The 17252-nt window shown below is 40.4% G+C and overlaps 1 protein-coding gene across 2 annotated transcripts in view; it reads right to left on the bottom strand.

The window, feature by feature from the left end:
- The window catches only part of LOC111840550 (semaphorin-3F-like), a 69697-nt gene extending 52712 nt beyond the window's left edge, over positions 1 to 16985 (bottom strand). For both annotated transcript variants that reach the window (XM_023805507.2, XM_023805508.2), the window contains exons 1-2: positions 16661 to 16985; positions 12658 to 12810 (exon numbers count right to left, since the gene is read on the bottom strand). In XM_023805507.2, coding sequence (XP_023661275.2) covers positions 12658 to 12769 — 112 coding nt within the window. In that variant the 5' untranslated portion in view covers positions 12770 to 12810; positions 16661 to 16985. The remainder of the gene's footprint in view (positions 1 to 12657; positions 12811 to 16660) is intronic.
- Positions 16986 to 17252: the final 267 nt, after the last annotated feature.

The following is a 17252-nucleotide window of genomic DNA, read 5'->3' as shown; positions in this document are numbered from 1 at the left end:
CACAACAGCTCTGGCTTGAAACCTCTGTAAGTCTGTGTGACATGGACCTCTGTCTTCAGCACACCACATATAAAGCACAGTATTTTTATGGGCGCTGGCCCAAAAGGCCCAAATGAATGATGCTGGAAAAGAAGACGTGGATCAGAATCAAATAATTAACTCTAATACAGCAAAGTGAGACCATTCATCCAGTTTTTTAAACTACTTATAATGAATGACATCCAAATATTATATCTGAATTTTCCATTTCTCAAAAATGTTCCATCTGGAACATCTGTTGCAGTGAGTAAAGCGTTAAAATCCATTGCTGGTATTTTGTCCAGTCAGATCATTCAGTGAAACACAACAGCATGGCTGCTTGTAGGTCTGACTTATATGGATCTTTAGCAAACAGAAAAAGTCCCTTGCACTGGGAGGAATGAGGAGGATCAGAAAGACGCTGCTGAGAAGAATACTGGCATCGAGTGCAAGAGACAACAGTAGACTTGACAGCTTAAAGAATTACTATTTATTTTAAAAGAATTCCAAGGTTATTTAAAATAACAGGGTAATCTGAAATTATTAAGTTAAAATAGTCTAAGGGTTGATTCAAGAGAAAAGATCCACCATTGTGCCAAAAACGCAGAGTGACTGATTAAACGGACACTGATGCCTTTTTCTAAAGTCTAAATAAAATCTATCAGTGGGTTTCTTACCTTCAAACAATGCTTTTTTTTAATTGGGGCACTTAACACGTCATTAATTCTGAGCTGAACATAGCAGTCAAATCACCGCATTTTGAAGTGATGTATTTTCCGACTGTCAGTGTTCTCAACTTTAAACATGAATTGTACTCGTTTGCAAAAACCTAATGTTCTGGTTTCCACCTTTATTAGAGCACTTTTGTTTTTAAGAAACAAGAAATGTTGTCTTCCTTGGTGAAGCCAGTCATTCAAATGCAGTTGGGTTTCCCCCAAAGTTAAACATTACAAAAACTGATAGCTATCAACAAGCTGAAATCTCTTTCAAAGGCTCAAATTCCAAGCCATGCAGAGTTGTGGTGCTGCTAGAGGAGGCGACAATAAAGACCTGGACACATTTCAAGAAGAGCTCTGCTGCTGTAACCTTCTGTTAATGGTTTCAGTAAATAATCCAGGGTATAAATGTAAAACTAAAAACATGCAATCAGTGTTGTTATTAGCAGGAAAGCATTCAGCACTTAAGTACAGAAGACATAAATAAATTATGTGACACCTAAAGAGCACTGCTGTTCACCATGGGTGATCGGCAGGTGGGAGACTGATAGCATAGGATGCTGTGATCCCCATTCCTGAATGTGCTAGAAAACTGTGCTGCTGATGAAGGGGAGTCAGAGACAAACTTAGACTTTCACAGCCAGGGTCACGACCAGCAGGATAAGACAGAGAACGTAAGAGAGACAGAAAAAGAGAAAGACTATGCGGTTGTAGCTCATTTTCAGAGGCGCTTACTGAAGGGAGGTCTATGATTTTTGTTATTTATGCATTTTGTTCCACCATGGCTCCATGTTTATGGAGTTTGCATGTCCTCCTCGTGTCATTGTGGGGTTTCCTCCGAGGACTCCAGTTTCCCCCACAGTCCAAAAATCCGCTGAGGTTAACTGGAGTTACCAAATTGCCCATAGGTATGCATGTGTGAGTGAATGGTGTGTGTGTGACTGTGCCTTGTGTTGGGTTGGTGCCCCATCCCAGGTTGTTCCCTGCTCCCTTGCACCCACTGACTCTGAAATAGGCTCTGGACCCTCAGTAGGATAAGCGGTTACAGAAAAATGGATGGATGGATGGATTTATATTTTTGAATCCTTATTTACAGTAGGTAATTTAACTAACACAGTTACAAAAAGAAAACAGCCACTCTACCACTTATTTGATTAGTGATGTAAATTGAACATTTTATACTTGTTCGTCTGTATACTTCAATTTCATGTTTGTTAGATTTTTTAAATACCATTTGGCTACAAACACGTCCCGACAGTAACTGAATACTAAATTGAATGCAGAGTGTCAAAGAGAAAAAAAGCTAAACTGCAATAAGAACAACACAGAGAGTGATGGAACTTTACATATGAAACCTCTCCAGACTGTCGCCCTGTTCATCCTTCTGGTGTAATATTACGTCAGGCAGATGTGCTCCCTCAGAGCACACCATGCTGCAGGCTCTGGGAATCTGGAATGATTTCAGCGATAACAGGGAAGCATACTACAGATGGAAGGTGGTTGACCACCATTAGCTGTGACATCTGCATGTGGCCTAGCAGCAGGAATTGAGAATCACTGCAGGAATTCCCAGTGCGTTTGGTTTGTCCAAGTCTGTCGTTTTGGCACATAAAGGTCGGACTTTAGCAGATATGAGAAAAGACGTAACGGCTCTGCCTTTGCCCTGTTACCACAGAGCCCCTGAGAATCCCAGTGTTCACAGCCCCACTGGTGTGAAGAACCATCAGACCACCCAAGCAAATTCAGAAGGAACACTTCATCAAAGCCACTTCATGTATGCGATTACACCACAAATGATCAGAAAATTGTTTTACAGCACAAGCTTTTAAGGGCATATGCACAAAACTCATGTAGACACCTGTGTGTACAGTATGTGTATTTTAAAAAGCAGCCATAGTGTTTCTCCACACTGGGTCCTGGCAGGGATCAGAAAGGAAGTGAATTTACAGCAGCAATGTGTTTGCTTAAGAGGAGAAGACTGTGGGTGTGGAGTGTGCTGTTTACAGGCAAATTCTGAGCAAACGTCTTCTGCGTTCAAACGCTCCTTTTTGCATCCATCAAAAGATACTGCACCTGTCCAAAATCTGGGAGTCACAGTAGTTTGTGAACTTGGACTGAGTTAGTTTATTCTATTGGAGGAACTACTGCATGGGGTCCTCCCACACATGCTCACTGTTAGAGCCTGTCCTTCCCCTCCAGGGCGCCATTAGAGTTACAGAGCAGGGATTCATTGTGATTTTAGACAGAAAGACTGACACTGAGCCACACAGCAGCCCACATCTGCAATTCATGCTACCTGCTGGCATCTGAGCATAAATATTCACCCTGGTTTTATAAGTCAACTTTACTATTAGTTTTAAAATCCATTGTTGGCACACTGCAATTTAACAACAGCACAGTCACACCAAAGTAGCTGCCTACTCCAGAATAACAAATGCAGTGAACATAATATCATTTGTTTTTGTGTTAATAATAACATCATTTTCATTAAAAAACTAATTGAAGAGCTATAATAATGAAAAGAAGGAATGATAATCTCTATGGCGGCTGTGACTGGCTGCTGGAGGGTGGCATTTTGTTCTTGGGTGCCGTTACCTTAGAACCATTTTCACTACTTTGTTTCTACAGTTTGGAGAACCGCTTTATTCAGTGAGGATGACTCAGTATGTTTCTCATTAGCAGAGAGAGGCTTGTACATGTATAATATTAGTTAGGAGGCCAAAGCACGCTCAAAGTAATGCTGATTGATTCCTCATTGGCTATGATTTGTAGCCCTCAGCATTACATAGAACAAAAGACAGATGCATGACTGTGTGCCTCAGTACATGGGAGATGGAGAAGATAGCTACAGCCAGGGAAAACAGACTAGTTACTACGCCATTGTTTGTGCAATTAGCCGGATGGGATGGGCAGTGTGGATTTGACAATATTTTCCTTGAATATTTCCAAACAGTTCCCACGCTCTCTTCTGCTTCAAAGAAGCAAACATATATTGTCTTGCTGCCTTTCTAATTCTTCTTGGGTTAGTTCAATGCAATTTAATGTGCATATGCTTGCATAAAGTGTCTAATTAAACTGAGAAAGTAAAATTAAGTTGTGGTTCAAAAATAAATCAAACAAATTCAACCTGCAGTTGCAAAGAGCACTTAGTTTCGAATGGCTAAACCTCTTTGTCCAGAACTTGACATTTTTGTTTCAAAGACACCAGTTTAAAAAAAAAAGTCAAACATCACCCTGTCATGTTCTTTGTTTATTGTGAAATCCACAATAGACTGTGAAAGAGTGTCCCTTTAGTGTCCCTTTGTAGGCCTTTGTGGTTTTCCCCACCTGGGGAAGAGTGCGTATTCAAATAGCCTCAAAAGGCTGGTGTTACTGGCCGCCTTTATCCGGCAACCAGTGTATTGCATTTCAGCCCTAAATTAATACTGGGACGCTTTGGTTCTCAGACTGGGTGAGGGAGACACAGAAGCCCCACCAGACCCCTTTGGAAGTGGAGTGAAAGATAAGCCCGGAAAACCACATACACGAACTTGGTCCTTGGGTCCATTTGGAGTCCATAGGGACTGCATCAACAAAGCTGCACATTCATTCAGACGTTTCCTTTATAAGGGGACCTCAGTCACCCTTGCCCTCCTTGTCCTCTGGTTCACCTACACTCTTCCTTGAGTCACGCATCATAGTGCTTCATTTAAGTCAAAGCCAGAACCAAGTCCGATGAAGCCCCCCTCTCTCAAGCAGTCCAATACGGCTAAGAGGCTTGCACAAAATAGCTGGGCCTAAACTTAAACCTCAAACATTGCACCACAAGTCATATATTTAACCGTAAAGATGTTTTCACTATTGAAAGAAACACCGAGTACAAACCCAGCATCCCCCTGAGGCGTTTAATTTCACAAAATGTAGACTATTGTACTTGGATCAGCAAGATGGTAAAATACAGAGAAGCGATGGCGTAAAGTTCATTTTGAGCTATAATCTGACGAGGATAATAGGTAACCAGAAATAAAGTGACCGCGGGTGAGCTGATCTCTTATAATGTATTCCCACAGCGGCACCGAGACGTTAGTGAACACTGAGCTCTTTGTGTCTGTGCGCAAGATAATCATTTTAACATCGAGCTTGGGCTGAGAGAACCGCAGCCGGGCAGCCATGCAAGGGGACGAGACAATTGGATTAATGTAAAACGGGTCCGAGGTGTGAAGGGCCTTTACTCTCACTGTCCTTCTTCCAGATCTTATGTCTCCAGGTGTTCCCCAAAATTCAACAAAACATAAACAAAGTTAAACACTTTCAAATGTGCAGGCAGATATATTAAAGGCCATTACGTCTTAAACGCCTGTCAAAGTCCAGAGCAGTGCTGGTTGACCCCTCTTTGACTGGCTTCTGTTTCGGGGGTTATGACCCAAACACTCCATAAATAGGCTCTGATTAAGCCCAGCGGCTAAAAATAGGCTGTGAGTGGTGAGAGAGACAGATGAGGAAAATAGTGACATGGGTGGTCTTACGCTGACCGGGGGGGTTCAGCCTCACAGCCCAGAAACATGGTGCACAACCTTGGTAGAGGCTTAGTAAGGTTTTAACCATCTTGAGATTCGGCAATACACTGTAGCTGAGTCACCTTATGTTCAGAATAAATATTCAGACTGATATTCTTACATGGGAATAAAATCCATACGTTATGTGACATTTTATACAACTTGACTGACATCCCAGTCAGTTTTCCCCTGTCTTGCACCCTATTCCAGCTGAGCTGGACTCCAGACCCCCCTCAACCCCATGTGTAAGGGACTGAAGGATTATATACATGTATAACACCACAGGTAGCAGGACATTCTCTTTGTACTGTTATAGGTTTGGCATGCAATTGACATCCTGACTGAGTGAAGAGCAACACATTACAATGCACCCAAGGCCAGTGGAGGAACCGCTTGTCTGGAGCATAATGGGTTCTGCTATTATTTTACCTCAGAATATATCTGTTAAATGATATAAACCAGAGTTAGGAAATCTTATCCTCAAAGGACCATCAACCCATGTATGGACACCAATAGGACATGGGTGGCTACAATAAAACTATTTTTTGGTCATTGATGCTTAGATGACTACTAAAGGGACATTCCTACACTTATTTAAGGTGAATAAAATGCAGAAAATGTGCTTAATGACACCTAGAGGTCTTTCTGAAAGTTTTTGTGTACAGTGGAACAATGATTTGAATGTAAATGTGTACATTGTATTCTGGAGAGCTGAACTGTTTGTGAAACAGGACCGTTCTGAGAAATAACCACAGCTTGTAAAACCTGACTAGAAACTACAAATTAAATGGACTGCAAAGTTTATGTATAGTTTTAATAGCTGTTCCATATTGTGTCAGTCCCCAAATGTATCATTCCAGATGTTGTATTGCAATGAGCACAGATTCAAATCACCTCTGAAATGCACTTTTTTTTTTAAAAAAGAATATGCTTTCAATTGGAGCTGCAGTTCCCCTTGTCAGATACTGAGTATATTCACTTTAGTCCATATTTGTTTGTCTTGGGTATTTTTTTAAGTGCAGAGCTGCTGAACCACATCAGTGATATTAATGAAACGCGGCTCCATCATGGTCCGTATATGAATCATGACACATATAACAACAATAAACTGTCCTGTCGGTTATATTCAGGTATCAAAACAATCATATTCTACATATTTTTATTTCAACATTTATTGTGTACAAGTTTAGTTAGGAATAATGTATCTGCACAATTACATACCAAAGGCTCCAAAAGATTGGAATTCAAGTTTAAGAAAAACACCATAAAGCTGTATCTGTTTCATTCATTTTAGGTTCTGTTGAATTCTGTGTTACAAAATGGTCTCAGGAGACTGATCTCTCTTATTGATTGCTTGACTTTTATGGGACTGAAGTTTGTTCATTCAAGGCTGATCGCAGTACAAAGTAATAAGATTCCCACTCAGAGCAGGAAATTGATTCTGCACGGTGGCTGGGCTTGGGGGCGTCTTTGGCACGGAGTTTGCTCAGTGCCTGCAGGGCACCGAGATCATCGATTACCTAACATTCCCACAACTTCCACCTCTTGACCACAATTGCACTGGAAAGTGACACAATCTGGATACAAGCTGCTCTAAAACATAGATGTTGTGCTAAAGCAGTGATAATGCACTTACAACCTGAAAAGATGTGGCGAGTCTAATATCAACATTTCTACGCCGGAGGAAGAAAATTTATGAAGCCCTAAATGAATCAGAACTCCTCTGTCTTTTTGCTTAATTCGATTATATAGCCAGACTTGCAATAATGTCTTTATGAAGCTAATTATCCTTGTTAGACCTGTGTCTTTTGGTTATGTATACATTTCCTTTAGAACTTGTTTGTCGCAGGACATAATTTGACTAATCTAAGCTAAATCTCAGTTTGTATTACAGGTCTAGTAATTTTTCTTTCAGATGATGAAATTACGGATTTATTTTCCCCTAGCACAAGCCCACGCACAAAATGGTTGTAAGCTTAGATATGATTTATGAGAAGCAAGGTGCAAATAATTCCAGTGAATTACACAAGCTACATTAAAAAGTCATATCATTAAAACAACATGCTAGTTATGTCCTAATTAAATTTCACGAAAGTCCTTTGCTGATAAAGTATACTGCACCTGATTTGATTATAAAATCATTTTTTCCCTGAAAAATTGAACAAAAATTTTGATCCCCTATCAGGATTGTGAGCTTAGCGAAATGGAGGGACGTCATGCCTTAACAATCCACATGTGTCTGGAGATCTCCAGGTATGGTTGCCTTTGACAGGTCTGTGGGGAGAGGCCAGACAAACTCTTATCTAACAAAGACTCCTAATGAAAGCGAACCAGTGTCCCCTGCTCAGAGCAGGATTAGTGGGACCCACCATTGAAACTTGTGGGCTCACCACCTGCAAAGGTGAAAGGTCAGGTGGAGTACCATTTGAGTGGCAAGCATGAGCAGAAAAGACCCAAATGGGACAGATGTTGGCAACAGACAATGGCTTTGTCAACATGAAATATTACCTTTCTGGTTGGGAAGGAACCTGAATTAGGTATCGATTAGAGTCAGCTTTAACTCCACAGATAGTCTGTCATTCGGGGTGGCCTTCTCCTGCTCTGGAGATACCCATGGTGAATGACCTCATGTGGTGAGGAGCATTCTCACAAGTCCCATGCTGATGAGGGCTGTGGAGCTGAAGTTTATCTTGGTGGACAAAAGGGATGTTTCTGTGACTCAAATTAAGAATGTGTGTACTGACTGCTCCATCCCTTCATTTTCTGAAACCGCTTATCCTATTCAGGGTTGTGGGAAGTCCAGAGCTTATCCCAGAGGCTACAAGCGCAAGGCAGGCAACAACCCAGGATGGAGCACCAACCCATCGCAGGACACTACAGTACATACATGATTCACTCACACATGCCACACCTATGGGCAAGTTGGTAACTAACCACTATGCCACCATGCCACCCCTGCAGTGATTACTCTTTTTGCGTATATGCGAACAGCTTTTAGAGTACCATGTCTTCTTAGAGAAAGCGTGTGAGGTTCTTGAAAGGGTTTTAAATTTCTGTGCAAACCATGCATTGTCCATAATTAACATCAGAGTGTACACGATACCAAAGAACTCTAGGTGTAAGGTCAATGCACAACTTTGAAGTTGTGTCAACTGACTTGAGGCTGTTTTTTGACACCTGGATGAAAGGAGCAAAACTATTAGCCAAGCAGCACTTGGTGGCAATTTGTATTTGGTGAATAGGGAGAAGGACAGATAGACCTGGAAGACACACATTAACAGTCAGGGTATACTAGGATCACCTGACTGAAGTTACTGTGTGAGATGAATGCAACGCACACCTCCAGGAAAACTTCTCCAACGTGCTATGTGAGGTTGGAAACATTGTTTCCAAACTGACCGTGTTCAAAGCCTCAATCGTTGCAGTTGCTGCCAAGAGTTGTGGTCAAAAGGCAGTTGGTGCCATCATGGAGGTAATCCTAGGACCTGCTGTTAGACAACGGTGGTGAGGGAAGCTGTCAAGCTGAAGAACAAAGCCTTCAGTTCAATCCCTGCACACAGGTCTCCTGAGACCAATGAGCCAGAAGGCCTTTAGCAAAGGCAATCACGGAAGCAAAATCTCATACATGGAAGGAGTTTGGAGAGGCCCTGGAGAAGGACTATTGAGTGGCCCCAAAGATGTTTTCACAAACCATCTGATGCCCCAGGAGGGGGTGGCGGGACTATTCTTAGACTTTGTTTATCTAAATGGGGAAGTGACGGCCAATATTGTTGGAAGTTGTTGAGCAGTGGAAAGAACACTGAGGAGTTCCTTAACCTAATGGGAATGCCTTCTCACTAGGAGGCAGTGCAGAAAACTTTGGGTGGATCAGAGTGTATCACTGAACTTGATGGTGCTACAGTATACTGCTCTTCCTAGCCTGTATTGCAAAGGCTGCAGGGGCAGATGAAATTTGTCCAGAGATGTATAGAGCACTGGATCTTGTTTGGGCAGCACTGTTTACGTGGCTGTTAGTCAAGAAGGGTACTAGTCCCACATTTTCCAAAGAACGTCAAGAGGGAGTGCTCCAAACATAGGGGTATCACACGTCTCAGCTTCTCCGGGCAAGTGTCTGCTAGGGAACTGGAGAGGTGATTGAACCCAGGATTTGGAAATACGGATAGTGACCTGGCTGTAGAACCCATTTCCCCTCACATAAATACACAAAGGTCTGTGGGCAATATGCTAACACAGTCTACATGTGCTTTCTTTTTGAAGAAGGCAAATGACTGTATGCCCCAGGCACTGCAAGAAATATAAAGTAGAGAGGTCGCTAGCGTGCGCTATTCGGTCCTTGGATGAACGCAGTAACAGTTGGGTCTACCTACTTGTCACAAAATCAAAGCCAGTGGGTGTTGGTCTCTAGCTAGATTGCACCTTGTTTGCACTGCTGTTTGTGATTTTCACAGACAGGATACCATGACGCAGCCATGTCTGTAAGGCTATATGGGGGCACTGACGGTATGTTTTTCGACCAGGACCTCCAGCTCACGCGTGACCGATTTAATCCTGATGTCATGCTTTTCGATGAGGACCTTCAGCACAAGCATGACTGATTCAATTCAGGGCATGAAGTGGCAGAGTAGAAAATGAACACCTCCAAATTCAAGACCATGGTGTGTTCTTGGAAATGATTGGATGGCTCATTTCCGGTGTGGGGGAGGAGTCTGCCATTATTGAAGGAGATTCTAGTACCTCAAGATCTTGTTCATGAGTGATGGTAATAGAGAAACAGATTGACAGGCAGATTGGTTTGGTGACAACAGCTTTGTAGGCTTCTTATGAAATCCATGCTGGTTAAGTGGGAGTTAAATTCAGATGAAACTTGCAGTGTATAAGTCAATCTATGTCCTACAGTATCTGCACCTGTGCCATTGTGTTAATAGGCCTAAAATAATGGTCTTCAATACTTGTGGCTGAAAGGAGGTTCATCTGCAGGGTGGCTGAGTTCACTCTTGTTGACAAGGAGTTCAGCGACCTGTATGGATGTCAAAGTAGAGCTGTTCCTCCTTCAGATGGGGAGGAGACAGCTGAGGTAGTTCAGATATCCTATAAGCATACCACCTGGTAATCTCCCAGGGGAGCTGTTCTGAGCATGTCCTGCTGGGTGGAGACCCCAGGGAATCCCAGCACATACTGAATGGATTATATCTGCCAAATGACTTGGGAGCATCTGGGGATCCCCCAGATGGAGCTAGAGATCACTGAAAAAGAAATCTGGTCTATACTGCAAGGTATGATGCCACCGGAAACCTCACCAGGAAATGCAATGGGAAGAAGTGAGACAAGGTGACACTTTTATGTGTAGAAGCAGAATAGTTTACTAGAACACAGCGTGAAAACATAGATCAAGCAATTTTATACAGTACCTCTCCAGCATAGTGGGACTGTGCTGAAGTCTACAGAAGGAAGTCTTAAAGCTTAAAGTACAATGATTATGTTCTTTATTTCAATGAAGTAGGGTTGACCAGCTATTTTCAAGTGTCAAGACGATTTAGGGGGAACCACAAGTGCTTCTGGTTTAAGAGGCCAAAGTATTAACCCAGCTGCTAAGCAACAGAGCAGCGTGATTTACAGGAGAGGACAGGGGTGGGCATTGACAGAACGGTGTCACTGCATTAATCATATCATGATCTTATGAGCCATGGTATCATGTGTTAATTTTTAAAAATTTCATTTTTCTTATTCTAAAAGCCTAAATATTCATTCTGGTTAACATTATACTAATGTTGAAAGTAGAGTAGTGAATGTACCTATTTGTTACTGAATTTATTGGTGATTTGTACATTGTTACATAAGTTATAAGAAATTACAACCTTGCATCCCCGCAAAATATTTTCTTACTAAGGATAATTGAACTATTTTTCTATAGTCAATGATGGATGGTGAACTTAGAAATGAGTGCTTTAAGTGGGCCGGTACTCACCCCTATGTAGTACTGGTACCTCTTTGTTTTTTTTATCTTCAAAGTACCGGAAACATTTCTCGCGTCCTGGCACCTCTCATAATCTACTGGTACTGAATAACAAGGTGAGTACCGACAGCTGTTTTTTCACACTTCAAGCACTGGATGCGCCTTCAATTTGAATGAACAATTACAGCTGACCCAAAAAAATAATACTGCCCTCAAGCTGAGAATCTTATCATTGATTGAAACAGTAAGTGTTAATTACTAATAAAAGATATTTTCCAGAGTTGTGTGAGTAATGGTTCAGCAGACGAAAATCCCTCTTGGTAAACAAAACAGAAGAACCTACTCATTAATAAGATGTATATCTTTGACATATGCCTTATAAAATTACTTGTAGAGATCAATTAAATATCTATACAAACAATTTTTGGTGCACAATGAGATTTCAGTGTATCTGTGTTTTTCTACAAAGCAATCCATATTTGGTCTAATGATACAGTAAATAGAGGGGCAATGCTTCATCATAGAAAAATGTAATGGCTAGCTTTCCTTACAGAGTCAATCCATTCTTTCTAACTCAACTTATGGGGCTGGGAATGCTTTCCTATTTTTGGGGGGGTTGCTCTTTTACATTGTCCAGATGTGATTGTAATCCCTGACACTGCACAGCTTCCCTCACACATCTGTGAGACTTTTCAGTGCCTGTGATGCTTAGTTAGGGCTGGAAGTGCCATTCTCTATTGTGGCCCACAGCCTTCACTAGTAGCAGCAATTCCGCTGATACCCCCTTATTTAGAATGCGTGTAGTGAAGGATTTGTGTTGTGTTTCAGCTGCTTCGTAAAACAGAGGCAACTTCAAGCTCTGGAAGAAACGATAAAGATTAAATAACATCCATTATAAAATTACCATATTTAAAATTAATTAACCAGTCAATCAATACATTATTTTGATGAACCAGTTTTCTAGCATCTAGATTCCATGTCAGTGTGGGAGAAACAATGCACACCGCCACATATATTAAAATGTGTTTTAAAATACATGTATGCTAACATATGCAGAATTTTCACTTAGAAGAATGGGTATAATTAAGAGATGGAACCGATTTTTTTAGGTAGACTTTAATCTCACTTATGGAAAACTGAAGCAGCTACAAAAACCCCTGTAATGAAGAATGAGCAGAATCCAACAACAATGACATCATTTTCTTTTCTACGTGTGTAAATGTCTTTCTTATTATGAAAAATAACAGAACTGAGGTACACATAAGAAAGACATTAATGATAAGCAGCACAACCACACATCAGCTGTAATTCAGTGATTATGGCATATAGAGAATTTCTTGACCTCCTTGAGAAGGACGAAGATGCAGAAAGAAGGCAGCCCAGATCACTGCGCAGAAGTACAGCAGATCATCTCTTAACTGGTGATGTCTCTTACCTTTGAAGGACAGGAAGACCCGTGGGGCAGAGAGTGGGTCGCATTGGGAACCCAAGGCCCACATCACCAACACAAAAAGGATGTGTGCTGACCACAGTTCATCCGACAGCATGATCTCTCTGCTTCCAAACACAGATGACAAGATCTTTGACCCTTTAAGGACAAGAAGAAAACTTTGTCAGTGATGCAATTTACAGTTATAGACTAATTCCAAACAGGTTCCTTTGGTTACTAAATTATCAATGGCTATAATACAGGTACATAAATGTATGGCCAAGAGTAATCATGACACATACTGATACAATGTAACATTATGGTAATATGGATGTAGATGAAAGTTACTTATTTGAAACATCTGTGTAACAATAAGAAAGTGATTTATCGCTTAAATGGTCATCCAAAGACCTTATTTAAATGAAATATTAAAATTATTTTGCTTCACCTTGCTTAAATCTAACAATGTTTTATCTTATACTGATAAGTAATTAAGCGATGTATCCACGGAAAGCAGAATCATTCAATCAATCAATCAATTAATCGATCAATCAATCAATCAGTCAAATACAGAATACACACTGCTTTAGGGTCTATGGAAACTTCAACGTCTTGAACTGATAAAGTGCAAATTTGGTTTCTGGTTGTAGCCAATTCAATGATCACCAATTTCCACTCCACCCACTGTTTATTTCAAACACGCTAAGAAAACATATATGAAAATATTCTATTGAAATTACTGTCAGTTCATCAGTTTCCACAGTGGTTAAGAACCTAGTGCCTGTTCCAGCGCCTGGAATTTTAAATGATGCAATTGGGAGTTTTTTCACAGAAGACTGCAATTACCAAATATTATACTTGCCAGAAGAAAGACACACTATTCTCCTTGGTCCAGCAACTTAGAGACCACACAAGAGCAGAGATATGATGGCTGTTGCTGCACTGTGTATTAAAAGCGTGACATGGCATTACATAGCCAGGACAAAAAGAGGGGACAAGGGGTGGAAATCAGCAAGGAACAAAGGCCAGCAAATGAAACAGAAGAATACAAAACACCCATGCTAGGAAAATGGACCACATGTATGTTTTGTTCTTTTTGGTTACTGGACAAATGAAACTAATCTTCAACATTACATGCATCGCCAGAGCTCTGTCCATAATGCAAGAGAGATGCAGTTACTCTACTATATAACCAAAAAAAACACTTTGATTAGATTATTCTTATTTGTGAATCTGACAGTGACTCTTGGTGGGTAGGGGAGAGAAATTCAATGAAGGAGAATTTTATCATAAGGTATCAATGTACTAAAAAGTAGTTAAGCAACAAAAAAGAAAAAAAAGTGAATTGTGTCTTAATATTAATACACTTGGTCTACAGCAGGGGTCTCCAACCCCAGCCCTGCACATTGTTGGGGCTTCCTCTCATTTAAAACACCTGATTCTACTTCTCTGCTAATTGCCATCAATTTCTTCAGTTGAATCAGGTGCGGTGGAACAGGGAGAGAGCTAAGCTGTTCAGGACTGAGGCCCTGCAGGACTGGAGCTGGAAACCCCAGTTCTACACTTCTGTATGCTCACTTCTGAGAGTTTTGGCATAAAGGCAGAAACCAGCATAGCAGAAAAGAAAATAAATGGATGAGTCAATGTGAATTAATAAATTGCTCATAACATCAACAAGGTCTCCTCTATCATACCCTACAACATTTTGTCTGTGTCTCTCACTCACTGCAAATTTTAGAGCAATGATGTCCTGGAATGTGGCCAGGCACAATCAGTATGGTGGTCAGAACAAACCTTCAAGCGGCAAAAGCTGCCCACCCCCCCCCCCCCCCGAGCCACGAGCAGAGCTATGGCGGGTAGCAGTGATCCTGCAACCTCTTGCGGTCTCCACCAGCATCACTAGGGCACCCTCACGCTGCTTCATCACTACACATTTTGCCGATCAGGGGAGGAGAGAGGGAAGCCAAATAATTGTTGTCTTCTGCTTAAATACGGGGTTGGAAAACTCATCCCAGCTGCTCAATATTCAAATATTTCAAGGCATTTTTTTTCGTCATTGTCTCTCAAAAAAAGTGATATTTTTGTGCTAAACTTACTGTTCAGATCTAATAGTCAGATTATTAAGTATATAATTTATTCTTTTACTATGCATAATCTGGAGTGCAGTCAATATACCAGATAGAACATCATTAATGTTACGAAATAATTCACTATGATCAGCATGAAGCTTCGAAATCATACGTAAAAAAAAATTCAGGACAAGACACGTTTAACATCGAGAGCCTAGAAGTCGCATATGCATAGGCTCAGCTGGAAAGACTTTTACAAGAAGGTAACAAATAAATTAGCTATAATAATAGGCCTATTTTAACATGGAAATGTGGTTTTATTGCCATATACACGGGAAAAATAGATGGCAAACGACGAATAGCATGATTATAAAAATAATTAAAAATAATATATAAAGAAACAAACGAATAAATTAACAGTTACAACTAAATGACTTTTATTATGGCATACAAGAAATAAATAGTATTTGAATTTCACAACGGCTTATACCGTATAATTCCTCTGCTGGAACACATGGAGTATCTGGCCTTCAGGACACTGGGTGCGAGCAAAGTATGTATTACGATTCATCAGCCTCTACCCCAGGCGTGTGAAATAAAAATCATTAACATAATTACACAAATCGTATTGCAAGACTGAAGCGTCAAATTCGTCTTAAAGTTTTGTTTGCATTACCCAGGTGTTGGATTGTCAAATGAAGGCATTGCTAGATACAACCAATTTTTGGTAAATAAAGGACAAACAATTTCCTTTGCTTGACATTATAAACGTTAATTTTGAAATGTATTACTGTATATCCGTGATGCAGAATTACGCAGAATGCATGCAGTCCATACAGTAAAATGTTAAGATCGGTTTAGGCAGCTTAACCCTCGCGGTACGGGCTCCGTTCCGCTTGTAAACGTAGGTCAATATCCTGTGGGGTCAAGCTCCAAATGACATTGGAAAGGATCGTATTACGAATTTAAGACCTTCAGGTATAGCTCCATGCGTGAACTTCACAATTAACAAAGGCTATAAAACCAAGAGCCTTTGCTTTATATTCTTAAAGGAGGAAGAATATTATTCTTATTTGACGTTCATAGAAATAACGAAAACATTGCAAATATCCTAACATTTACGATATTTAGTATCAAATAAGAAAACTACTAAAAGTACTAGTCAGGGATTGTCTAACATTTCTCATTTAAAGTTCTCATTTCTGATAAAGTTCCCAACTTAAATGCTACTTCAACATCTCCGTGTTAGATATTACTAAAAGTAGATAAAATAGAACACCAAGCGCGCCTAAAACAAAGTACATCAACAAAAAGGCAAAATAACTAAACACAATTACCAACTACAATCACAATAGTAAGCAGCTTCCCATTGAAATGACGTGCACTTAAGGAAGAAAAAAAAACAATTTTGCGGTTTGGATTTTGCAAAAGAACGTTATAATAATAATTATATATGATTTCATCCAGTGATATCATGGTTGTAAGTTTAAAAAAAAATTCTGCATGCAATAACATTGGTGGAACTTGCAGAAGCAAAACAATTAATGAGCGTTTTCACGCGAAGCCTTCATGCTTACTCGGATAAACTGATCAATAAATGACTTGTCTTCTTGCCTCCCATTTACAAAGACATTACGTACAGAATCGTTATGTGCTCTTTGATCAGAATGAAACATTCGTCCTGGATAATATCGCTCTAAATAAATAAATAAATAAAATAAATAAAATAATACTCGCATTAGGGTATACGACCACTAATTGTACATTTTAAAAGCTTCTTTTGATGCAAAACAGAACTACATTCCCCAGTGTAGAATTAAGCGTATGATCATCAGACAGCTTTACTGCAGTCTAATAACTGTATTATTTTCTATAATACGACTGAAAATTATTGCATATACAAACAAGCATACAGGAATTCTAAAAATAGTTAGGCCTACCTTATGTTTTACTGTCCACCACAAAGTTTGATTCCACTTGTAAGAATCATTAAGAGAGAAAGCAGTCAGAACGGAATTATTAGTTTTTTCGTCTTTCCAAATGTTTGTAGACGCGCGGATCCCTTTGAGTTCCCACCAGGCGTAATGTTGTTCTTGATGAGTTGTAATCACCTGAGCTGCTGGTGTTTCTTTTACGCCTTTCTGCTGCACTTTTCGGATCGTTGAAAACAATTGGACAATAAGTATTATTCCTTTCGGCCGTAAGAGTTTCTTCAGGGTTTTGACAGCTCAGTGCGCTGTGGAGCTGCTCACTGCTGGAAAATTGTGCTGGCAGGTGGATGCAATGCCTGTCATATGTCCTGGACACACCCCTGGGGGGGGGACTTACCTTTCCAGTCACCGCCTCCCGTTCCGCCTCCTGAAATAGTGAGCGGTTCCCTTATACGAGTGTACCTAATCTCGGAGTCTTCGCCGCAGACTTGCGATTTTCTCACACTCAAATGCGCTAATATCGACATAAATGCATTATGCGCAAGTTAAACCTAAACTGTAACAATGTGATTCTAGATGAATTTCTAACACTAAGAAATGA

The sequence above is a fragment of the Paramormyrops kingsleyae genome, chromosome 6 (assembly GCF_048594095.1).
Source record: "Paramormyrops kingsleyae isolate MSU_618 chromosome 6, PKINGS_0.4, whole genome shotgun sequence".
Classification (NCBI taxonomy): domain Eukaryota; kingdom Metazoa; phylum Chordata; class Actinopteri; order Osteoglossiformes; family Mormyridae; genus Paramormyrops; species Paramormyrops kingsleyae.
Note: the sequence above shows the minus strand (reverse complement) of the source record. Positions and strands in the feature narration are given on the sequence as shown.